General features: G+C 40.8%; 1 protein-coding gene across 1 annotated transcript; it reads left to right on the forward strand.

The window, feature by feature from the left end:
* The first annotated feature begins 643 nt into the window (after positions 1-643).
* Positions 644-16,317, forward strand: opn4xa (opsin 4xa). Its single transcript, XM_063014749.1, is given in 8 exon segments — positions 644-789; positions 9,396-9,529; positions 10,035-10,238; positions 11,517-11,688; positions 12,555-12,716; positions 12,993-13,100; positions 13,211-13,382; positions 16,183-16,317. Coding segments are annotated over 8 exon segments (1,230 nt in total). The 5' UTR covers positions 644-646.
* Positions 16,318-24,094: the final 7,777 nt, after the last annotated feature.

The raw sequence follows: 24,094 nt of genomic DNA on the forward strand, positions 1-24,094 counted from the left end.
ATTGTGTGTGTGCAAGAATGCAGTTGGTGAGGTGTGAATACTTTTGCTCAGACAGGTGACTGTGTATGTGCAAGCTTTCGGTTGGCTACTGCAATCACTTTGTTTTGCAGATATTTTTATTTGTGTTGTAGGTGAGATTGACCTGAATTCACCCCTAAATAAAATGCTCAGCTTTTCTGTGCTGTTGCACAATGATTGAAAATGCCTCTTCAAGCTCTTTGATCCTAATGTTATTGCACTGACCTGGTGCTTGGGGTAGTGTTTCCACTGATTTTACTGAACAAACTCAATAATGCTTTACAGTTTCCCTTAGCTGTCTTGTTGTACACGTTTTCGCCCTTTAATCTTTAACAACTTCAGTCATCCATAACCCATAACATGATAATTTACATTCTTCTGTCTGTCATTTCAGGATTTACTTCTAAATAACTTCATTTGCTTGCCACTGGGCATTGATTTCATGCCATAAGTCAAAGTCACATGCGACTGATGTTTGTACTTTTACATAACAGGGGTGAGGGGTGGATAATCATGAACGGGACACAGAGGGAGAGGAGGGAAAGCATCAGTGTTGGGAAGAGTGCATGAGAAACTGTTTCCCTGGTTTGGAATGACTGATGTAGGTTTACTGCCCGTCATTGCAGGTATGGAGGAAGAGGACTTGGACCGTGGCTTCTTCAGGAAGGTGAACGTTCCGGACCATGCACATTATATTCTGGCCTTCTTTGTGGCACTCATCGGGGCTGTGGGAGTCATCGGAAATGCGTTGGTCATGTATGCCTTTTTCTGGTAGGTTAGTCACCACATCTTAGGCAATACTACAGGACTGTGGCAAGATGTATTGAATTTAAATACAAACTGTTATTTTATCATCTAAAAGGAAATTAATCAAATGTGTTTAGCTTTTTTGTATTGGCAAAATCAGTATTAAAAGTTTTGAATTTCAGAAATATGTGTTTCTTAAAAATTATCACTGGGCCGCTCAGGTGGCGCAGCGGTAAAACACGCTAGCACACCAGAGCTGACATTTCAAACTCATCGGCTCGAAACTCAGCTATTATATTTATACTTGTTTTATAACAAAAAAGACCATTTAAGACATCAGAAAGGTTAGGTAAGGAGGTGGTTTGGGAGGTCTGGCACGGATTAATTTTATTTACATTTTTTCTTATGGGAAAAATAGGTTTAACTAACGAACAATTTTGACTTAAGAACAGCCCTTTGGAACCAATTAAATTTGTAAGTCAAGGGTCCACTGTAGATGACAAATAAAGGCGTTCTATAAAAAATAAAAAAAATTATTTAAAAATGTAACCAAGCAAACACAAGTTTTTAATTTTAGTTTGGATGGGACTGGATTGGAAAAAAAGAGAAAAATGCATGAATAGAAAAAAACTAAAACTGATGGATGAAAGTATGGTTTATGTTTGTTCTGGTAGAGCTATATTTCCTGAATTCACATTTCCCAAAATGACCTTCATGTTTCCGTGCCAGCACAACATGCAAGATGCTTTTAAAAATAACATGCTTTTATTGACACTGCTCACTCATTGATTATCTTTCCTGAAGGATAGAGCTTGTGCTTGGTTTAACATTCTTCAAATGAAGAGGAAGCTCTTATTCTTTTAAAACCTGCTGGAGAGCTCGCATTAAATGTAGTGTAAAATAGGTTACACAGCTGATTAAACTATACCATGTCACCAAGAGGGGAAAAGCAACATTGCCTGCTTTGATCTGTAAGAACCTAAAGAGTGAATGTGATTGTTTAAGTAAGTGTAGCAATAGTCTTTAAGCTCCAAAAAATAACATACTCTCCATTACACTCTTTTCTAGCTCTTACTGCAATTTAGCTTATTAGCATTAGCTACCTGGTCTCGTAGCTGCACGTTAAACTCATACAATTATGTACTTCATTTATGTACTTACCTATATAAAGCATTGTTTATTTAAGCAATGTAATACAAGGTAATATATACTGATCAGCCATAACATTAAAATCACCTCCTTGTTTCCACGCTCACTGTCCACTTACCATATACAGTGGGGCCAAAAAGTATTTAGTCAGCCACTGATTGTGCAAGTTCTCCTACTTAGAAAGATGAGAGAGGTCTGTAATTTTTATCATAGGTACACTTCAACTATGAGAGACAAAATGAGAAAAAAAAATCCAGGAAATCACATTGTAGGATTTTTAAAGAATTTATTTGTAAGATATGGTGAAAAATAAGTATTTGGTCAATAACAAAAGTTCAACTCAATACTTTGTAACATAACCTTTGTTGGCAATGATAGAGGTCAAACGTTTCCTGTAAGTCTTCACCAGGTTTGCACACACTGTAGCTGGTATTTTGGCCCATTCCTCCATGCAGATCTCCTCTAGAGCAGGGATGTTTTGGGGCTGTCGCTGGGCAACACGGACATTCAACTCTTTCCACAAATTTTCTATGGGGTTGAGGTCTGGAGACTGGCTAGGCCACTCCAGGACCTTGAAATGCTTTTTACGGAGCCACTCCTTCGTTGCCCGAGTGGTGTGTTTGGGATCATTGTCATGCTGGAAGACCCAGCCACGTTCCATCTTCAATGCTCTCACTGATGGAAGGAGGTTTTGGCTTAAAATCTCACTATACATGGCCCCGTTCATTCTTCCCTTAACACGGATCAGTCGTCCTGTCCCCTTTGCAGAAAAACAGCCCCAAAGCATGATGTTTCCACCCCCATGCTTCACAGTAGGTATAGTGTTCTTGGGATGCAACTCAGCATTCTTCTTCCTCCAAACACGACGAGTTGAGTTTTTACCAAAAAGTTCCATTTTGGTTTCATCTGACCACATGATATTCTCCCAATCCTCTTCTGGATCATCCATATGCTCTCTGGCAAACTTCAGACGGGCCTGGACATGTACTGGCTTAAGCAGGGGGACACGCCTGGCACTGCAGGATTTGAGTCCCTCTCGGCGTAGTGTGTTACTGATGGTAGCCTTTGTTACTTTGGTCCCAGCTCTCTGCAGGTCATTCATCAGGTCCCTCCGTGTAGTTCTGGGATTTTTGCTCACCGTTCTCATGATCATTTTGCGAGATCTTGCGTGGGGCCCCAGATCGAGGGAGATTATCAATGGTCTTGTATGTCTTCCATTTTCTTACAATTGCTCCCACAGTTGATTTATTCACACCAACCTGCTTGCCTATTGTAGATTCACTCTTCCCAGCCTGGTGCAGGTCTACAATTTTCTTCCTGGTGTCCTTCGACAGCTCTTTGGTCTTGGCCATGGTTGAGTTTGGAGTCTGACTGTTTGAGGTTGTGGACAGGTGTCTTTTATACAGATAACGAGGTCAAACAGGTGCCATTAATACAGGTAACGAGTGGAGGACAGAAGAGCTTCTTAAAGAAGAAGTTACAGGTCTGTGAGAGCCAGAAATCTTGCTTGTTTGTGGGTGACCAAATACTTATTTTCCACCATAACTTACAAATAAATTCTTTAAAAATCCTACAATGTGATTTCCTGGATTTTTTTTTCTCATTTTGTCTCTCATAGTTGAAGTGTACCTATGATGAAAATTACAGACCTCTCTCAACTTTCTAAGTAGGAGAACTTGCACAATCAGTGGCTGACTAAATACTTTTTGGCCCCACTGTAGAAGCACTTTGTAGTTCTACAAATACTGACTGTAGTCTATCTATTTCTCTACATACTTTTTTAGCCTGCTTTCAATCTGTTCTTCAATAGTCAGGACCCCCACAGGACCACACAGAGCAGGTATTATGTAGGTGGTGGATCATTCTCAGCACTGCAGTGACAATGACATGGTGGTGTGTTAGTGTGTGTTGTGCTGGTATGAGTGGATCAGACACAGCAGCGCTGCTGGAGTTTTAAAATACCGTGTCCACTCACTGTCCACTCTATTAGACACTCCTACCTAGTTGGTCCACCTTGTAGATGTAAAGTCAGAGACGATCGCTCATCTATTGCTGCTGTTTGAGTTGGTCATCTTCTAGACCTTCATCAGTGGTCACAGGACGCTGCCCACGGGGTGCTGTTGGCTGGATGTTTTTGGTTGGTGGACTATTCTCAGTCAAGTAAAAACTCCAGCAACGCTGCTGTGTCTTATCCACTCATACCAGCACAACACACACTAACACACCACCACCATGTCAGTGTCACTGCAGTGCTGAGAATGATTCACCACCCAAATAATACCTACTCTGTAGTGGTCCTGGGAGAGTCCTGACCATTGAAGAACAGCATGTAAGGGGGCTAACAAAGAATGCAGAGAAACAGATGGACTACAGTCAGTAATTGTAGAACTACAAAGTGCTTCTATATGGTAAGTGGAGCTGATAAAATGGACAGTGAGTGTGGAAACAAGGAGGTGGTTTTAATGTTATGGCTGATCGGTGTATACACTTTACAGTATCTGTATTATACAGAATATGTTAAGAGGTTTAGATTTGGAACCACGATGCGAACACAACCACAGACACAGAAGCAGGGTTTAAACGGTTTATTAAGAACCACAGTCCAGCCAGAGAACCAGGGAACGGGGAAAAGCGAGGGAATCAGCGGCAGCGCTTGGGGCTAGGAGGCTGACGGGAACAGCAGGAGGCAAGTGAATGAGAGAACCAGGAACCAGGCAGGAACGGCAGGTACACAGGAACAGAGAGCAGACGGGGATCCAGGATCCAGGCAGAGAAGGCTGGAACACAGGAACAGAGAGCCGACGGGGATCCAGGAACCAGGCAGAGAAGGCTGGAACTCGGGAACAGAGAGCCGGAGTAAAGGGAACCAGGCAGAGTACAGAGCAAACAGCAACTGACAATCTGGTGGTGACTGGGAAGAAACCAAGGGCTTAAAACAGTAGGCTGATGAGGAGTAGATTGGTAACAGGTGTGCTTCATTAGGCAGGGGAGAGATCTATTGGCTGGAAAATGGAGATGAAGTACCTCCAGCCACCACCAGATGTAGCCAAACCGCTCACAAAGGGAGTCTAAGGAACAACAGCCCAAGAGGAACTCCTAACAGAATAAGGATCACCACCATTAAACACGATTATTAGTGTAAACCCAAACCTTAATATGTTAGTTAAGAATTTACCTAATAATGTCACTTTATTCTTTTTGGGTTTTTTTCCCCAATTTTCCTCCCAATCTAGTCGTATCCAATTACCCGATTGCATTACGCTTCCTCTCTACTGATGCTGATCCCCACTTCTGATTGAGGAGAGCGAGACTGTCACACACCCTTTTTGACACGTGCAGTAGCCGACTGCATCTTTTCAACCGCACGAGGCGAGTTCATATGCGAGTTCATATCAGCTTTGTGTACAGAGAGTCACACCCTGTCCACATTATTCCTGGCAGGCGCCATCAGTCAGCCAGCCGAGGTCGGAATTGCATCAGTTATGAGGTCCCGCCCTGTATGAGCTCCCGCCCTGTATGAACAATATGATGGGAGGAAATAATAAAAAGATGGGAGGAATAATAAAAAGATGGGAGGAAAGTTTCAGTTGAGGGTCAGTTGAAACAAAAATGGAGCATTTAAACCCAACAATGTATTTAGTGTCAAGCATGGTGGTATTTAAGCAAGAAAATATGTCATCCAATTATTTAGTCACAGAAAAAAGTTCATTTCAGAACTAATTGTAATCCTAAGCTTGCCATGACATACACTGACCAGGCATAACATTATGACCACTGACAGGTGTATGTACAATGTATATATATGTGTGTGTGTGTGTGTGTGTGTGTGTGTGGACCGGAACTGTTTTATAATATGTATTTTTTGATTACGGTTTATCCTGGGGGAGGGACATTTCTGTGATTGGCCAATGGACAAGCAATGAGGATACTGTGGCGGGCAAATGCACACTTCAGGATTATTATTCAGGAACATTTAAAACAGAATTTATTTTTCACTCTCTCAGCGGCCCACATACAGAGCGGCCCAACGGGAAAAATCCCGACCCTCCCGATGGCCAGTCCATCCCTGATGGCACCTGTTAGTGGGTGGGATATATTAGGCAGCCAGTGAACATTTTATCCTCAAAGTTGATGTGTTAGAAGCAGGAAAAAAAGTGCAAGCATGAGGATTTGAGCGAGTTTGACAAGGGCCAAAATGTGATGAATAGACGACTTGGTCAGAGCATCTCAAAACTGCAGCTCTTGTGGGGTGTTCCCGGTCTGCAGTGGTCAGTATCTATCAAAAGTGGTCCCAGGAAAGAACAGTGGTAAACCAGCGACAGGGTCATGGGCGGCCAAGGCTCATTGATGCACGTGGGAAGCGAAGGCTGGCCCATGTGGTCCAATTCAACAGTCGAGCTACTGTAGCTCAGATTGCTAAAGAAGGTAATGCTGTTAGGGCTGTCAGGGCTGTTTTGGCAGCAAAGGGGGGACCAATACAATAGTAGGAAGGTGGTCATAATGTTATGCCTAATCTGTGTACATGCCTCTTACAAGTGTATGTACATTTTTACTTAATTTATGCAACATTGTATTCAAATTATTATGTGCATCATCATTAATCACATAGGTATTGTTTTTAATTCTCACTGTTTAGACTGAATGGATTTTTTTCTGCTGGTTTAAATTGCATACACATCCATTATATCAGGAAAAGCTTTCCACTGTATTTTGGTTGTTTGAGGTTTGTGACCCCTGCTGGATTTAAAGGAGGGCTTTGGGCGAATGCTTGAGTGCATGAAGTAGAGATGCATGAGTACCGATACTGGTATCGGGTATTTGCCCGATACCGCGCTCATTAACTTGTACTCGTACTCGCAAACGAGGCTCCGATACTAAACATCCGATACCGTGTGCCTAGTGCACGTTGCTGCGTTATGCCTAGTTCACACTACACGATTTGTGCCCTGATTTTCGCTCGGCGACTGGTCGGCGCTAGATTTGCCGGCTCTGGAGCAACTCGGCGTTCGCTCGGCGATCAAAACTCGGCTCTCGATCGCCAAGTGTGAACTATCCAACAACTCGATCCGACCGGCTCACCGAGCGCTCGAGTTTTCTAGCACGTCAGATATCTGATCTCAGATGTGCGACTGGGAATGAGTGACATGTCGAACAGCCAATGAGAACGCAGGATATGATGTGAGGGGAAACGCAGGAGAGGAGTGTAAACAGGTGGGACGGGGGGATGATATAGTTTATATCAGAATACACCGGCACACACACGTTTTACAGTATTTATGACCTGATCGTTCTCTACAAAACATAACAACAAAACACCAACCTTGCAAAAATATTTATTAACCTCCAACTCACTACAGAACAATCCATGCTATTCGTGTTGCCAAATCCACTCAGATTCATTTATTTTTCCTCCTTGATTTCATCATGTCAGCGCACAAACACTTTGATCACTCCCTATTTGTTGACGTGCATTTTTGGACGTGGTATCATTAAACTTCTCGTCACTTCTCACGTGTGTTTTTGTTTTAAAAAAAACGGTATTCTAAATAGGTATTGGTATCGGTATCGGTAAGTACAAAAATACATGTACTTGTTGGGAAAAAATGGTATCGATGCATCCCTAGCATGAAGCCTAAAGCTCCCCAGCAGGTTACATGTGAAAATACTTCAATTAGAGTAAATGGTGGTGCGTGCCTGTGTGAAAGATGTGAAGTGATTGCAGAACCAGTGTAATGTAATTTTTTAAATCATCTGCACATCTGATGCACATTCGAACCATTAGATCCACTAACAAATTATCATATTGAAGGGATTATCCCACCCTTATACTGTTTTTTTACTGCTTAAAAAAGTTACACTTTAATCAACCAAAGAGGCAACCATGAATAATGACTTTAAAAGGAATTATATCATGATCTCATACCTCATTGCACAGACCAACACGGGGTGCTTGAATGGTGCAGCAGTCCATCCATCATTGCTGAACCCTGAGTATGATGGAGTGATAGCCGAATGCATAATCCAAGATCAAAGGCCGTAGCCATAAACTAAACATTGGGGGGGTCCAAATCAATGGGAAGGGAGTTTCCTGCCATGGTAAAACATGTAAAAATTACTTCCATATCATTGATGGATCTTAACATCACACAAAGCTACTGAGAAGAATATGTTTATTTATAATTTTTAAATCAGTATATTTTAAGCATATCTAAATATTGTGGGGGGGGGGGGGGGGGAGTATTGGACAAGGTGCCTACACATAGGGCAGAGGAAATACAGCGGTCCTAAATACAGCTTTCTTTAAAAGTCCACCACTGGCTGGTGTAAATCAGTGGCTTCACAAACATCGGAGGCATAAAATAATAAAAAATAAATACTGAATATTAACTAATAAATAATAAAAATAAAATAAGATTAAAAAAAATAATTTAGATTTAAAATACAAACAGCACTAATAAAAATGCTTACTTTCTTGAATAAGATTTAAAAAAAAATATGAAAAGTCTCGATTATATTATAAAATAAACTACAGTATTATAATTTAAATTCTGTTTCTGTATATGATTTAAAGAACTTAAATCTTAGGATTGGTGCTGTTTTAGAAAAAAAACAACATACTGTATAAGCTGCATCAACATACTGTAACATTTGCATCAACATCAAAGACGTTCACTGACAACTACAGTTATACAATCTTAATTTAATTGTAAATAAAAGATTTAATATTTGTCTTATCATAAATGAAACAGTATGCAGTTGTGCATACTGTTTTCAAACATGTTGCAATATTACTGTGTCCTTCACTGTGAAGTGCTATTTGCTTTCATTGAAATATATTTTAATATATTTTAAATTTCATGGAAATATCTGGAGAGCACAATGATACAGCTGCTGAAACTATTTTATCAACATAAGTGTATCATTAGAATGAGAAAATGCATTTAAAAAACAGGCCAGCTGGTGTGTTTACTTTCCTCTTAACAGTTATGCTATAGACATTCATCCAAGAACCCTTCAGTGCTAACAAATAAAAACATGTCAAATTCTCTTTTTTTTCTATTTTATTTATGCATTTTCTCCCATTTTCTCCCCAATTTAGTGTAGTCAGTTTGTCTTCTGCTGCTGGGGGATCCCTGACTGCAGTTGAGGTGGGTATATTGCTGCTCACACCTCCTCCGACCCGCGTGCAGCCCTTAACGGAACCCTTTTTCACCTATGCACTCTGCACAGGTGCCTCTCTATCTGACAATCAGGTTCCTTACACAGCGTTTGAAGACCCCACCCACATAGTCCGGTCATCCCGCCTTAGCAGAGACGTGTCTGCTGCAGGCACTGCCAATTATGCCCACTAGATGGCGCCGGTGGCAACGCCGAGTTTCGAACCGAGGAGTTCAGAATGCCACCTGGGCGCCCATGTAAAATTATCTTACTGGTTTAGTTATTGTCAAAATAGTAATGTTATTATTGTTTTTTTCCCACAGTAATAAGAAACTACGATCTCCTGCTAACTACTTCATTGTGAACCTTGCAGTGAGTGATTTTCTCATGGCCATCACCCAGTCACCTATCTTCTTTGTGAACTGTTTATACAAGGAGTGGGTGTTTGGTCAGATTGGTAATGTATCCCCATTTAACTCTTCCTTTGCACATGATAACATTTCTGTTGTTCCCTGTTAGCCTTTGGACATAAAAAAACGGATGTTATTATAACTTCATTTTATAATCGTAACTATATAATAATATTAATACTGTTAGTACTGTACATTCATAGACCTTTGTATTTGCATGTTAATGTATGTCTTTGAAGTAGTAACACTGGGTTGTATTGTTTTACAGGCACAAGCATATACAACAGAGTTTAATCTGTATACTGTGTTTTTAATAGGATAAAACCAGTAATTTTGCATCAAGTGACGTATCTGATGTATTAATGCTCTTGAGATTGTTTACTTGTTTTTAAACTAGTGTCTTTATTTAAAATTACTTTATTTATTTACTTATGCATGTGTTTCTTTCTGATTTTGTTTTCATATTTATGATTCATGCATTGAACCAGAGCTTAATTAGTAGGTATTACCAGACTAATTACAAGTGCAGATTGTGGTCACATTGCTCTATAGGCTGTAAGATGTATGCCTTTTGTGGAGCTTTGTTTGGCATCACTTCCATGATCAACTTGGTGGCCATCTCCATTGACCGTTACGTGGTAATCACCAAACCACTGCAGGCAATCCAGTGGACCTCAAAACGGCGGGCACTCGTCAGCATCCTGCTAGTGTGGATTTACTCTCTGGCCTGGAGTGCAGCACCCCTTCTGGGTTGGAGTGAGTGTCACTGAATGTCATGAGACATTTGTTTTCTTTTCACCTACATACAGTCAGCTCTCATTATCTTGCTGTCAGACTAAAACCATGAGAGAAACGTCTTAACAAAAAACTAAAACCGTCATCTTATGCTGGTAGGAAATTTGTCCAAATGGTTAGATGCATGGCTGGATTACTGACCGGGCCAGTGGGGCCAGCGCCCAGGGGCCCTTGAGGTCAGGGGGCCCCGGGGGGGCCCTGGCCCAAAACATTTTGCGATGCCTATCAACATTTATGATACAATATATTTTTTATTTCCGAGGGCCCTCCATTTTAAGGATCCTCTGACTATTAGGGACTTTGACCCCAGGGCCTCTTGGGGGCCCTAGCCATGCTTTTGGGGCCCCTAGCCATGCTTTTGGGCCCTAGCTATGCTTTTGGGCCCCTTATGAAAATGGATGAGGTGTTGTGGCACTGCTCTGACTTCGACTTCTGGCTATTAGGGGTCCTAGGAAAGAGGGGGGCATATTTTTAGAGGGCCCTAGTTATGAGAGCTCCTACCAGGGGGCCCTAGAGAAGAGCAGGGCATACCATTAGAGGGCCCTTGATCACGAGGGCCCCTGCTATGGGGCCCTTGACTTCCATAGAAGTCGTTTACCATGGCTCCTTGACTTTCTAGGGACCTACAAATTGCCAGGCAAGCTACCATATTTCATAAAAGACGTTTTGTTGCAAATATGCGATTCAGGCCCTTACTTAATGTTTCTGAATTTGTATTGTTTCAAAATTATTATATTAAATTTCTCTTAAGCGCAGAGACACAAATTAATTTAGCAATTTTGCAATTATTTAAATTTAAGACAAGCAATTGCAACTCTTTGCCCAGGGGCCCAGACTATCCTTAATCCGTCCTTGGTTAGATGTAATCAAAAACCCATCAAATACAGAAGCTGCTGGAACATGGGTGTCCACAATCAAGTAAGCTTTACAATGGAGACTAAGACAAGAATGAACATTTCAATTAGCCATATTTATAAGGGCACCAAAAAGTTAGCAGCTATAGTCAATCTTAATCACTAACATGGAATTATGAGGCCATGCAACAAAGTTAAATAAACGATTATTATTAAAAGTGTGTTTAGAACAGATCCCAAAAAACAGTTACAGAAATCATTGAAATCCCAAGCCTGGCATGGCACACATGTTTTTACAAGTGTATGTAAACTTTTTTACTTCAAATGTAGATCAGTGTGATTATCCACAGTGAGAGTTTGACGTGTTGTGTTTGGTTGTGAACAGGTTCTTATATCCCTGAGGGTCTCATGACTTCTTGCACATGGGACTATGTCACTTCAACACCAGCTAATAAGAGCTACACACTCATGCTGTGCTGCTTGGTCTTTTTTGTCCCATTGGGCATCATATCCTACTGCTACTTCTTTATGTTTCTGGCTATTCGCAGCACTGGCAGGTAATGATATAGAATACACATCCATTATGAATTATATAAATTATATTATTGATGAAATACGAATACCTTTATTGTCATTGTAGAAGTACAGTGAGATTCAATACACATATACACCGATCAGCCATAACATAAAAACCACCTCCTTGTTTTTAGTAGAGGCTTTCGATTTCCATATAAGGTGCCCCATGCAATAGTACCAAGGCAATATAGCAATGGCATTAGCAATGCCATTAACCGGAGGGTCACAAAATTACCTGTTGACACGTGCTGTTGAATAAATGCATGTTTAGGTTACTAAGAATTAAATTAAATGATCTAAATGACACACACAGACTGTCTAAAAATGATTTTGCGTGTACCACTTGTTATCACCCGGTATCCATGCAAAATGCAAATCTTAAAAAGATCTAGTTAAATAATCTACAGCAATAATCTAGGCACAGCAGTAATTTCTAGTCACTGAATTATATAGTATATAGTAAATGTTATTTATATAGTAAATGAATGAATGCTGATTGACTGAATCTACATTGGTCCCTATTAAACCTTTGGCTGGAACTGGGTCTTATGGCACAGATGGGACATGCTGGATTAGGACAAAGCCAAACTTCCCCAAACTGTTTCCACAAAGTTGAAGGCAATTTATTTAATATAAATAATTACATGCATTTGTTAGCAATGAGAGTGGAACAATTATGAACGCAATCATTAGGAATGGTGTTCACATACTTTGGGCCATTTAGTGAATATACATTTGCTCTACTCTAGCACAACACTTTAAACATAAAAGAAATCAGATATTGCCATCAGCATGTTGTATATTTATCTAAAAGCAGCAATTGATTTCTTTTGTTGCTTGGTTTTAGGGATTTAGAAAGTCTTGGCACCCAGGTGAGGAGTACCACACTCATTCAGCAACAGTCTATGAGAAGAGAGTGGAAGCTGGCAAAGGTTGCCTTTGTGGTCATTATTGTGTACGTGCTGTCCTGGTCACCCTACGCTTCTGTTACTCTTATCGCCTGGGCCGGGTAATTACAAACTTATTTTCTTTTAAATTTGAACACGTTTTGTGCAAAATCGAGTTTGTGAACTGGAATTGGAATTACATTTCTGCACTTGGAATTACATTTCTGCACTTGGAATTACATTTCTGCACTTGGAATTACATTTCTGCGCTAACTAACTAACTCAAACAGTTAATCATATACAACACATAAGTAGTAAGTGGTAGCTGTAAGTGGCTCAGGGTTAGTCTGATCAGGGGTGGTGCACTGCTTTTAAGGATGGTCCTTTCTACATTACAGGTACAGCAACATCCTGACACCGTACTCTAAGGCAGTACCTGCAGTCATAGCAAAAGCCTCAGCCATTTATAACCCCTTCATCTACGCAATCATCCACTCAAAATACAGGTGGACATTATCGTACATATTTTCATCTTCACTTCTGCCCTGCAATGCTGTGACCTACTGGATATTAAAAAATATTTTTTCTATTGTTTCTATGTTTGTACTCTGTATAGGGACACTCTGGCAGAGAACGTTCCATGTCTGGCGTTCCTTGGCAAGCCTTCAGGTAAAACGTGCTCAGTTTCGAACAGTGATTTTTCTCTCAGGGATTCCATGGCCAGCATGCAGTCATCAGGGTCAAAGACCAAGTTCCATCGCGTGTCATCCATGTCCACTGGGGACACAGTGAGTTTACTGTTTTTTTCCCTATTTCCCTACTTGCTGCTGGTTATCTTGAGAACTTTCCTCAAGATAACACTTGATTATCTTGATTATTAAGTAACCTTAGACTTCTTAAATTTTTTGGGACATCTGGGACATGAATATACAGTACAGACAGAAACTTAGTTGTGTAGAATGTACTAGAATGTCATTTAACTTTGTGGCATGGCCTTCTAATTCTTTGTTAGGAATTAAAATGACTATAGCTCTGAACTATGTTCAAATAAATAGGGCTTGTTTGATTTTAGACTGAGCTATTAGACATTAGACTTATTAGACTAATTAGAGCATTAAGCGTTACAATGTAAAAAGTTAAGAAAAGTCTCGACAAATCTTTTAATCCCCCTTTTTCTCCAGTTTATTGATTTTTAATTATTAGTATAAGTTTCTCTGTTGCATTCACCACATCTATGCTGGCCAAGGAGGGCTGCAGATTAGCACAAGCCCACTTTAGCATGAGTAAAGCCATCAACCACTGGTTCAAATCAAAATCAAATCAAGGTTTATTTGTCACATACAGTGTATCACACAAGTGAGTACACCCCTCACATTTCTGCAAATATTTTATTATATCTTTTCATGGGACAACACTATAGACATGAAACTTGGATATAACTTAGAGTAGTCAGTGTACAACTTGTATAGCAGTGTAGATTTACTGTCTTCTGAAAATAACTCAACACACAGCCATTAATGTCTAAATGGCTGGCAACATAAGTGAGTACACCCCACAGTGAACATGTCTAAATTGTGCCCAAAGTGTCAATATTTTGTGTGACCACCATTATTATCCAGCACTGCCTTAACCCTTCTGGGCATGGAATTCACCAGAGCTGCACAGGTTGCTACTGGAATCCTCTTCCACTCCTCCATGATGACATCACGGAGCTGGTGGATGTTAGACACCTTGAACTCCTCCACCTTCCACTTGAGGATGCGCCACAGGTGCTCAATTGGGTTTAGTCCATCACCTTTACCTTCAGCTTCCTCAGCAAGGCAGTTGTCATCTTGGAGGTTGTGTTTGGGGTCGTTATCCTGTTGGAAAACTGCCATGAGGCCCAGTTTTCGAAGGGAGGGGATCATGCTCTGTTTCAGAATGTCACAGTACATGTTGGAATTCATGTTTCCCTCAATGAACTGCAGCTCCCCAGTGCCAGCAACACTCATGCAGCCCAAGACCATGATGCTACCACCACCATGCTTGACTGTAGGCAAGATACAGTTGTCTTGGTACTTCTCACCAGGGCGCCGCCACACATGCTGGACACCATCTGAGCCAAACAAGTTTATCTTGGTCTCGTCAGACCACAGGGCATTCCAGTAATCCATGTTCTTGGACTGCTTGTCTTCAGCAAACTGTTTGCGGGCTTTCTTGTGCGTCAGCTTCCTTCTTGGATGACGACCATGCAGACCGAGTTGATGCAGTGTGCGGCGTATGGTCTGAGCACAGACAGGCTGACCTCCCACGTCTTCAACCTCTGCAGCAATGCTGGCAGCACTCATGTGTCTATTTTTTAAAGCCAACCTCTGGATATGACGCCGAACACGTGGACTCAACTTCTTTGGTCGACCCTGGCGAAGCCTGTTCCGAGTGGAACCTGTCCTGGAAAACCGCTGTATGACCTTGGCCACCATGCTGTAGCTCAGTTTCAGGGTGTTAGCAATCTTCTTATAGCCCAGGCCATCTTTGTGGAGAGCAACAATTCTATTTCTCACATCCTCAGAGAGTTCTTTGCCATGAGGTGCCATGTTGAATATCCAGTGGCCAGTATGAGAGAATTGTACCCAAAACACCAAATTTAACAGCCCTGCTCCCCATTTACACCTGGGACCTTGACACATGACATCAGGGAGGGACAACGACACATTTGGGCACAATTTGGACATGTTCACTGTGGGGTGTACTCACTTATGTTGCCAGCTATTTAGACATTAATGGCTGTGTGTTGAGTTATTTTCAGAAGACAGTAAATCTACACTGCTATACAAGTTGTACACTGACTACTCTAAGTTATATCCAAGTTTCATGTCTATAGTGTTGTCCCATGAAAAGATATAATGAAATATTAGCAGAAATGTGAGGGGTGTACTCACTTTTGTGATACACTGTACATAGTCATACATAGTATAACTGGCAGTAAAATGCTTTTGTGACTGCTTGGCCACAGTAGTTACAAAATAGACAAAATATGTATTTATACAAAAAATAGAAGCAATTTCAAGTGAACCAAATGTGCAAAAGTGACAAAGTAGTGCAGACAGCTTTAACTCTTCTGGGAACTCATCTGAAGCTCTCTACACTGTTCTTGAGCTAATCTGAAGGCCACATGAAGTTTGGAGGTTTGTAGCGATTGACTCTGCAGATAGTTGGCGACCTCTGCGCACTATGCGCCTTAGCATCCACTGACCCGCTCTGTCATTTTACGTGGCCTACCACTCTGTGGCTGAGTTACTGTTGTTCCCAATCGCTTCCACTTTGTTATAATGCCACTGACAGCTGACTGTGGAATATTTAGTAGCGAGGAAATTTCACTACTGGACTTGTTGCACAGGTGGCATCCTATCACGGTACCACGCTAGAATTCACTGAGCTCCTGAGAGCGACCCATTCTTTCACTAATGTTTGTAGAAGCAGTCTGCATGCCTAGGTGCTTGGTTTAATACACCTGTGGCCATGGAAGTGATTGGAACACCTGAATTCAATGATTTGGATGGGTGAGTAAATACTTTTGGCAATATAGTGTATATATGCTATCTTCTGCAGGTTTGGAGTAATGTTGAATTAGATCGTATTAACCAGAATTCCTTCAGCAATTCCCAACTAGCTAACATCCTCAGAGAAAAGGAGCGAAGAGCTCAACTTCATTAGGGAAAGAACAAAAACAACCTGAGAAGGTAAGCTAGTACTTTGTTTTAGCAAGGTATGTACAGTGTATCACAAAAGTGAGTACACCCCTCACATTTCTGCAGATATTTAAGTATATCTTTTCATGGGACAACACTGACAAAATGACACTTTGACACAATGAAAAGTAGTCTGTGTGCAGCTTATATAACAGTGTAAATTTATTCTTCCCTCAAAATAACTCAATATACAGCCATTAATGTCTAAACCACCGGCAACAAAAGTGAGTACACCCCTAAGAGACTACACCCCTAAATGTCCAAATTGAGCACTGCTTGTCATTTTCCCTCCAAAATGTCATGTGATTTGTTAGTGTTACTAGGTCTCAGGTGTGCATAGGGAGCAGGTGTGTTCAATTTAGTAGTACAGCTCTCACACTCTCTCATACTGGTCACTAAAAGTTCCAACATGGCACCTCATGGCAAAGAACTCTCTGAGGATCTTAAAAGACGAATTGTTGCGCTACATGAAGATGGCCAAGGCTACAAGAAGATTGCCAACACCCTGAAACTGAGCTGCAGCACAGTGGCCAAGATCATCCAGCGTTTTAAAAGAGCAGGGTCCACTCAGAACAGACCTCGCGTTGGTCGTCCAAAGAAGCTGAGTGCACGTGCTCAGCGTCACATCCAACTGCTGTCTTTGAAAGATAGGCGCAGGAGTGCTGTCAGCATTGCTGCAGAGATTGAAAAGGTGGGGGGTCAGCCTGTCAGTGCTCAGACCATACGCCGCACACTACATCAAATTGGTCTGCATGGCTGTCACCCCAGAAGGAAGCCTCTTCTGAAGTCTCTACACAAGAAAGCCCGCAAACAGTTTGCTGAAGACATGTCAACAAAGGACATGGATTACTGGAACCATGTCCTATGGTCTGATGAGACCAAGATCAATTTGTTTGGTTCAGACGGTCTCAAGCATGTGTGGCGGCAATCAGGTGAGGTGTACAAAGATAAGTGTGTCATGCCTACAGTCAAGCATGGTGGTGGGAATGCCATGGTCTGGGGCTGCATGAGTGCAGCAGGTGTTGGGGAGTTACATTTCATTGAGGGACACATGAACTCCAATATGTACTGTGAAATACTGAAGCAGAGCATGATCCCCTCCCTCCGGAAACTGGGTCGCAGGGCAGTGTTCCAGCATGATAATGACCCCAAACACGCCTCTAAGACGACCACTGCTTTATTGAAGAGGCTGAGGGTAAAGGTGATGGACTGGCCAAGCATGTCTCCAGACCTAAACCCAATAGAACATCTTTGGGGCATCCTCAAGCGGAAGGTGGAGGAGCGCAAAGTCTCGAATATCCGCCAGCTCCGTGATGTCGTCATGGAGGAGTGGAAAAGCATTGCAGTGGCAACCTGTGAAGCTCTGGTAAACTCCATGTCCAGGAGAGTTAAGGCAGTTCTGGGAAATAATGGTGGCTACACAAAATATTGACACTTCAGGAACTTTCACTAAGGGGTGTACTCACTTTTGTTGCCGGTGGTTTTGACATTAATGGCTGTATATTGAGTTATTTTGAGGGAAGAATAAATTTACACTGTTATATAAGCTGCACACAGACTACTTTTCATTGTGTCAAAGTGTCATTTTGTCAGTGTTGTCCCATGAAAAGATATACTTAAATATCTGCAGAAATGTGAGGGGTGTACTCACTTTTGTGATACACTGTAAGTCATAATGAAATTGAATCTATTTATGTATATGCAGCAAGTCAATCTAGTTGCAAACAGATTATTTAGTTTAAAACAATCAGGTAATTTGAAATGATCTACATTTGTTTGTCCATTTGTTTGTCCACCACAGCAAACCATCTCTGTGAGCAACCTGGACCAAGATCTGGCATCTTCTTATGGAAAGAAAGAGCCCAGGAGAAGATAAAAAGAAGGAGCAGAGCTCATCCTTTTAAAATGACCACAGAGCCTGGTTTTAATGGCAATACAGAAATACATTAGAAGGACAACCAGGCAAGAGAGACTAAAGAGGTTTACCTGATGCTGGAGACATACAGTCCACGGATATGTTTTTTCATGAACATGAACCTGCACCAAACTATGGTTATCCAAACCTGAGGTTTAAATGCTGACGACAGAGACATCTGCATAATGAAGACTATTTTGTGAACCACTTTTTTTAAGTGATCCACACTTTGTCCATGATTTTTTTATGCGACCCAGTCAACACAATGCATCTCACTCTCTCTATACAAGATGTAACATCAAGCCACAAGGGGGCGTGAATACAAGTTTTTTTAATTATTATTATTTGTCCCTGTGACCCATTTTTGTTCGGCTTGCTACCCACCTAAGGATCCCCACCCAGGGTTTGAAAAACTTTGTTGTAAACAACTTTGAGTTTCCATAACCAAGAAGTTATTAACTAGCTATTAATAATATGAGGGTTCTTCAAAAAGTTGCTGCACTTTCTTTTTTAAACCCTATTTATTAAGAGTTTTAAAAGTGGACAGTGGTAGCTCAATGGTTAAGGTACTGGACCACCACCACCATCACCAAGTTGCCACTTTTAGGCCCCTCAGCAAGGCCCTTAACCTTCAGTTGCTCAATTGGTATCCAGTCATAATTGTAAGTTGCTTTGGACAAAAACGTCTGCTAAATGCCACAAATGTAAATGTAAAAACAAATTACATCACTTTTTTACATACTCACCTTCTAATGCATTTTTCCCAGCATCAGACCAACTGTTTAAAGCCATCAGCAAAAAATGTTATTGGTTGAGTGTGTAGTCACTGATGCACCGCTGCTTTCACATCATCATCACATGAAAATCTTCTTCCCCTTAAAGCTTCTTTGAGCGTCCAAAAATATGGAAATCAAATGGTGCCAAATCCGGACTATAAGTGTCTCTCTTAGTCTCTCAGACACGAACAATTACTACTACTCCCGCCCTCACCGTTTCCAACCAAAATATGAGATTGAGGAAACTTTTTGAAGATCCCTTGTAATTAGTATGCTAAAATGTATCAGAAAGTTGATTTGCATTTACAAAACTGCACCACTAAAAAGTTGATTTTGTTTCTTAAACCTTCCTGTCGGCACAGTGGCTCAGTGGGTAGCACTGTTCCCTTACAGCAAAAAGCCCCTGGGTTCAAGTGTCCGGTGGAGCGGGCTGGGTCCTTTCTGTGTGGAGTTTGCATGTTCTCCTCATGTCTGTGTGAGTTTCCTCTGGGAGCTTCGGTTTCCTCCCACGGTCCAAAGACATGCAGTCATGTTGACTAGAGATATGGGGCTTTCTACCTTTCCCCCAGTGAATCAAACCCACTGCAACCCTGAATAGGATATAGCAGATATGGAGGTAAATTAGACAATGAATTAATAAATGAAATCCTAGTACAGGATATAATATTGTATAGGAATTAAGACACTGTAAGTCCTTTACACTGTCCAATAAATCAGTGTCCTGTCTGCTCATTGTGCAGCCCAGTACAGTGAGTTTTTGGATATTTTTGGACTCTTTAAAAGTCCCTATTCTTTAAGGATTTCATTTTATTATTTTGTTTACAGTTTGTTTACACTGTTACACTGCAGCCCTTAAACGTCTGTATATCTTGCTTACTGCTTTGCTCCTAAACATTATTTACCTATTTCATTTTACATCTCCGTTTTCCTTTTATTACTGTCAGTTTTTTTGTTATTTATTGAGTAAATATTTGTTTATACAGTAGTAGTAGGATATTGGTCAATCCAGGACATTCCAGGACATGATTTTTAAAGTGCATCCAAAATCCATGCTTTGCTGGACTGCTACCACAGAGCCTTACATAGGTTCAGACAGCGACTATTCTACTGTTTTTTTATGTAATGTGCTCTATTTGGTAACCCTAGCCCTCTTGTGTGTGTAAGAGTCAGTCAAAAAATAGATCACATCAAGAGCAATTTTCCTTTTTTTAATAAAAACCAAAAATGTTTCATAACGCCTCGTCCCTGACTTCCAGTGAAGATTCCAAGAGCAGCAGTAGAGTGGCAGCTTCTATGAGGGCAAGCAACTAAACACAGGCTCAGTCGTCTTGCTTCTTTAGCCCAGAGTCCTCCATCTGCCTGGATGGTGTTGAGGTTTTCCTGACAGTGACAGCAGAGCACAGTGCCAGGCTCGGTTGGGGAAATGACCACAGGCGAGTTCATATGGGGATCAGCCTTGTGCATGGAGAGCCACACCCTGATCAGCATTATTCCCCAACTCTGCGCAGGTGTCATCAATCAGCCAGCAGAGGTCCGGCTTTTCCCACCCTAAACAACAGCCAATCGTTGCTTTTTGACTAAACAGATAATTCAAATTATTTAAACAGATATATAAATAATCTTTGTATTTGTTAATACATTATCATACTCACAGCAGTTTATTTCATAATAGCATATACTGTCAAAATAAATGTACATTTATGATATTTGAAGCAAATCAAATATCAGACACCCCTGAGAGAAGAAGGTCCTGGGTTTTATTCCTTGGTGGGGCGGTCCTGGTCCTTTCTATGTAGAGTTTGCATGTTCTCCCCGTGTCTGTGTGGGTTTCCTCCGGGTGCTCCGGTTTCCTCCCACAGTCCAAAGACATGCAAGGGAGGTGAACAAACAAACAAATCGCAGAGAGGACACTATTTTGCAATTTAGAACCCAAGCCACTTTTTGCATGTTTTGTTATTTAGTATTTGGTACCTAGTATGAAACTTGAATAACCAGAAGAAACCTATTCAGACACGAAAAGAACACACAGATCTAACTATAAACAGTAAACGAAGATTATGGTTGGAACTAAGGGTATAACATTTTATATTTATATTTATATATATTTTTTGCATGTATTTCTTCACTTTGACCAGTAGATAGCGCCAAAATGCTGCACAATGACGAGCACCACAGCTCCTAAAAACACACTGCAGCCAAAAAAGGAAAATACAGCTTCTAAAACTGGCAGTGGTTTCCCTTTCATTTCCAAAATATAAAACATATGCTATGTTTCGGTTTGCTGTGGTTATTCCCATGTGTGTGAGCTTTTATGAGAGAAATTTCCCCTTTCAAGGTTGGATGCTTGCATGTTAATGTTGCAACTGTTTAACACTGGGAGCAAAAGAAGTGCTTCACCATGTAAGGACTGATGGAGCAGCTCATTACCACTAAGGAGTGGCATCGAGAACCTGAATATTTCTCAAATACCATTGTTAACTGCCACAAAGAATATTTTCCTTTTAAGGAAAGCTTTGGTAAAAATGGTAAAATATTAAGAATTTCCCATCAGCCCTGTAATGGATTGGCACCCTTTCCAGGGTAATCCTGTCTTGCACCAAGTGATTCCAAATGAAACCAGACTGGAAAATGGTGAAAAGATAAAATAAGATGATTATGGTGAGATGGATGATTAGCACATCAACTAGACTCGTCCAACAAATCATAATTTCTATAAAATTATGTGGACACTCAGGCATGTGAAGAGATGTAAAGAGGCACCATGATGTACAGTAGAATGATCCCCCTAGTATACTTGAAGTTGAAAGAACTGCTGGTGATGTCCTAACTCTTGTAGACTTCATGTCTCAACAGTTCATTGAGAGCTGTTGTCATAACATATTAGTCCTAATGTTTTGGCAGTGTGTGTTTTGGATGGTAAGGTAGAATTGTACTAAATGGTATAGATTGGTGGGAACCAGCTACAGAGTAAAAACAGTCATTGACTGAATAAATAGTCGTAGCATGGTAGCACAGATGGACAAGTTGGTGATACACAGCAGCTTATATCCTTTGGATCTGGTTTAATCCATCCCCGGAATGGCCCTGTAATGGGTGGTACCACCACCACGGTTGCTCAAACAGTGGGACCGGCAGTGGCCCTGTCCAGGATTAAACATTTAGTTAATATAAATGAATGCATAGATTGTATTGGCAAACAAGTCACACAAGTAGTTTTGTGTACTACTGCATATGGCGCCCAAGTGGCGCAGCGGGATATTCAGTGGGAGATTCTGAACTCCTCGCCGTTGCCACCGGTCGGCTGGGCGCCATCTGGCGGGCACAATTGAAAGTGCCTGCAGCAGATACTAATTGGCCACCATATCTGCAGGGTGGGGACCAGACAATGTGGACCAGACAGTGTACAGTTCATACACTGTGTAAGGACCCTGATTGGCGGAAGAGACACCTGTGCAGAATGCAGGGGCGAGAAGAGGAGGGCTGTGCGCGTGTCGGAAGAGGCGTGTACAGCGACGTGCTCTCCTCGGATGCAATCGGGTATCCCTCAGCAGCGGAAGACAAATTGAGGGAGTTAAACCAGGAGGGAAAATGGGGAGAAAATGCATTTAAAAAGAACTACTGCATATATGTTATTCCAAATGCTTAAATAAGAAGTGCAACAATCCTATATAATAACCTCCTTATTATTAATAAAATAATGAAAAACTTTTAATTCCAGTTATGCCGATGAAGCAAAAAAAAAATATCAGTTTTTTTTCCTTTATGTCTGTATTTGAAAGTGAAATACACTAACAATGATGTTAAAATATGTGGCATAGTAAGGCAGAGGGGTGAAAGGTTAAAAGCTATTTTTGTAGCTCTTCTTTAAAAGCAGTCACTATAAATGGATTTCACAGATGGCAGGTCACATCCCAAAATCTTTGATGTCCTTCTTTACATTTCTGTGTATTTCCTTTTCTTTAAATCAGGTTGATGTCAGCTTTTTGCAGCTTTTACTTTGGAGAACATTTAAGTAGCTACACACTTTTCAGTCATAAATAAGACCGGCTTTTATGTGGGTTTTTTTTTATCACTTTTATCAATAAAGTTTAAAGGTTAACATTTGCAGCTTTTGAACTTAAAAGACTAACTTGGTGTTAAATTTGAGTATACTCTAGTCCCTCTTTATTTGCAGGGGATACTGAAACCATGAAAAATACCAAACCCTATCTATAATATGTTAATTCCTATATAGTACATTCTGTATATACTTATGATAAAGTTTAATTTATTAACCAGGTACAACAAGAGATTAACAACAATAATTAAAAATAAAATAGAATTTTAATAACAATATTATTGTGCTAATTAAAGTTACAGTTTAGCAACCCAAACATGCAATTTTCTTTGTCCAATAACACGTTCATTCACATTCTTTTATAGTTGAATTTGAGGTTTTCAAACTTATTATTACTTCTTGGGGTGACTGAAACTATATACATCACACGTACAGCAGCATGGATATGATGCAACTTGACTTTGCTGCATGATTCTAATTCCTTATTAGCAAGTGTTTTGATAATTTTGTGATTTTTTTCTGCCCAAATAAACAGGACAAGCACTGCATGCAATGAGAACTTTACAGACAGCCCTATAAAGATTTCACTATTTTTGTAGGTGTAAAACACATAAAACAGTGGTCTCATAGTCAAGGGTAAAATGAAAACCCAAACTGCTACCATATGCTGGGAGAAAATGTGTCCGAATGGTCATGGCATAAATTTGAATTTGCTGGAACACAGGTGTTGCAGTACAAAGTCGAGTAAGCATGTTTGAAAAAGAAAGGATGATGTATTTTGCTCAGAAATACTGTACCTTTTGGCAGTGATGGTCAGTGAGGTAGAGTCAGAAAAAGGGTGAACAAAACAGTGAAGAGTAAGTGGAGGGAGGTTTGAAAGAATAACTGATATTGTGAGAAGCGCAGGCATTGAATTCGGTGAGAAATAAAGGCAAAGTGAATTGGTCTGAGACTTTACCAGAACCATAATTGCTCCTGTTTTTTTTTTTAATGCATAGACAGTGGTAGCCTAGTGGGTAGAGCT

This window comes from Trichomycterus rosablanca, chromosome 18, assembly GCF_030014385.1.
Source record: "Trichomycterus rosablanca isolate fTriRos1 chromosome 18, fTriRos1.hap1, whole genome shotgun sequence".
Taxonomy (NCBI): Eukaryota; Metazoa; Chordata; class Actinopteri; order Siluriformes; family Trichomycteridae; genus Trichomycterus; species Trichomycterus rosablanca.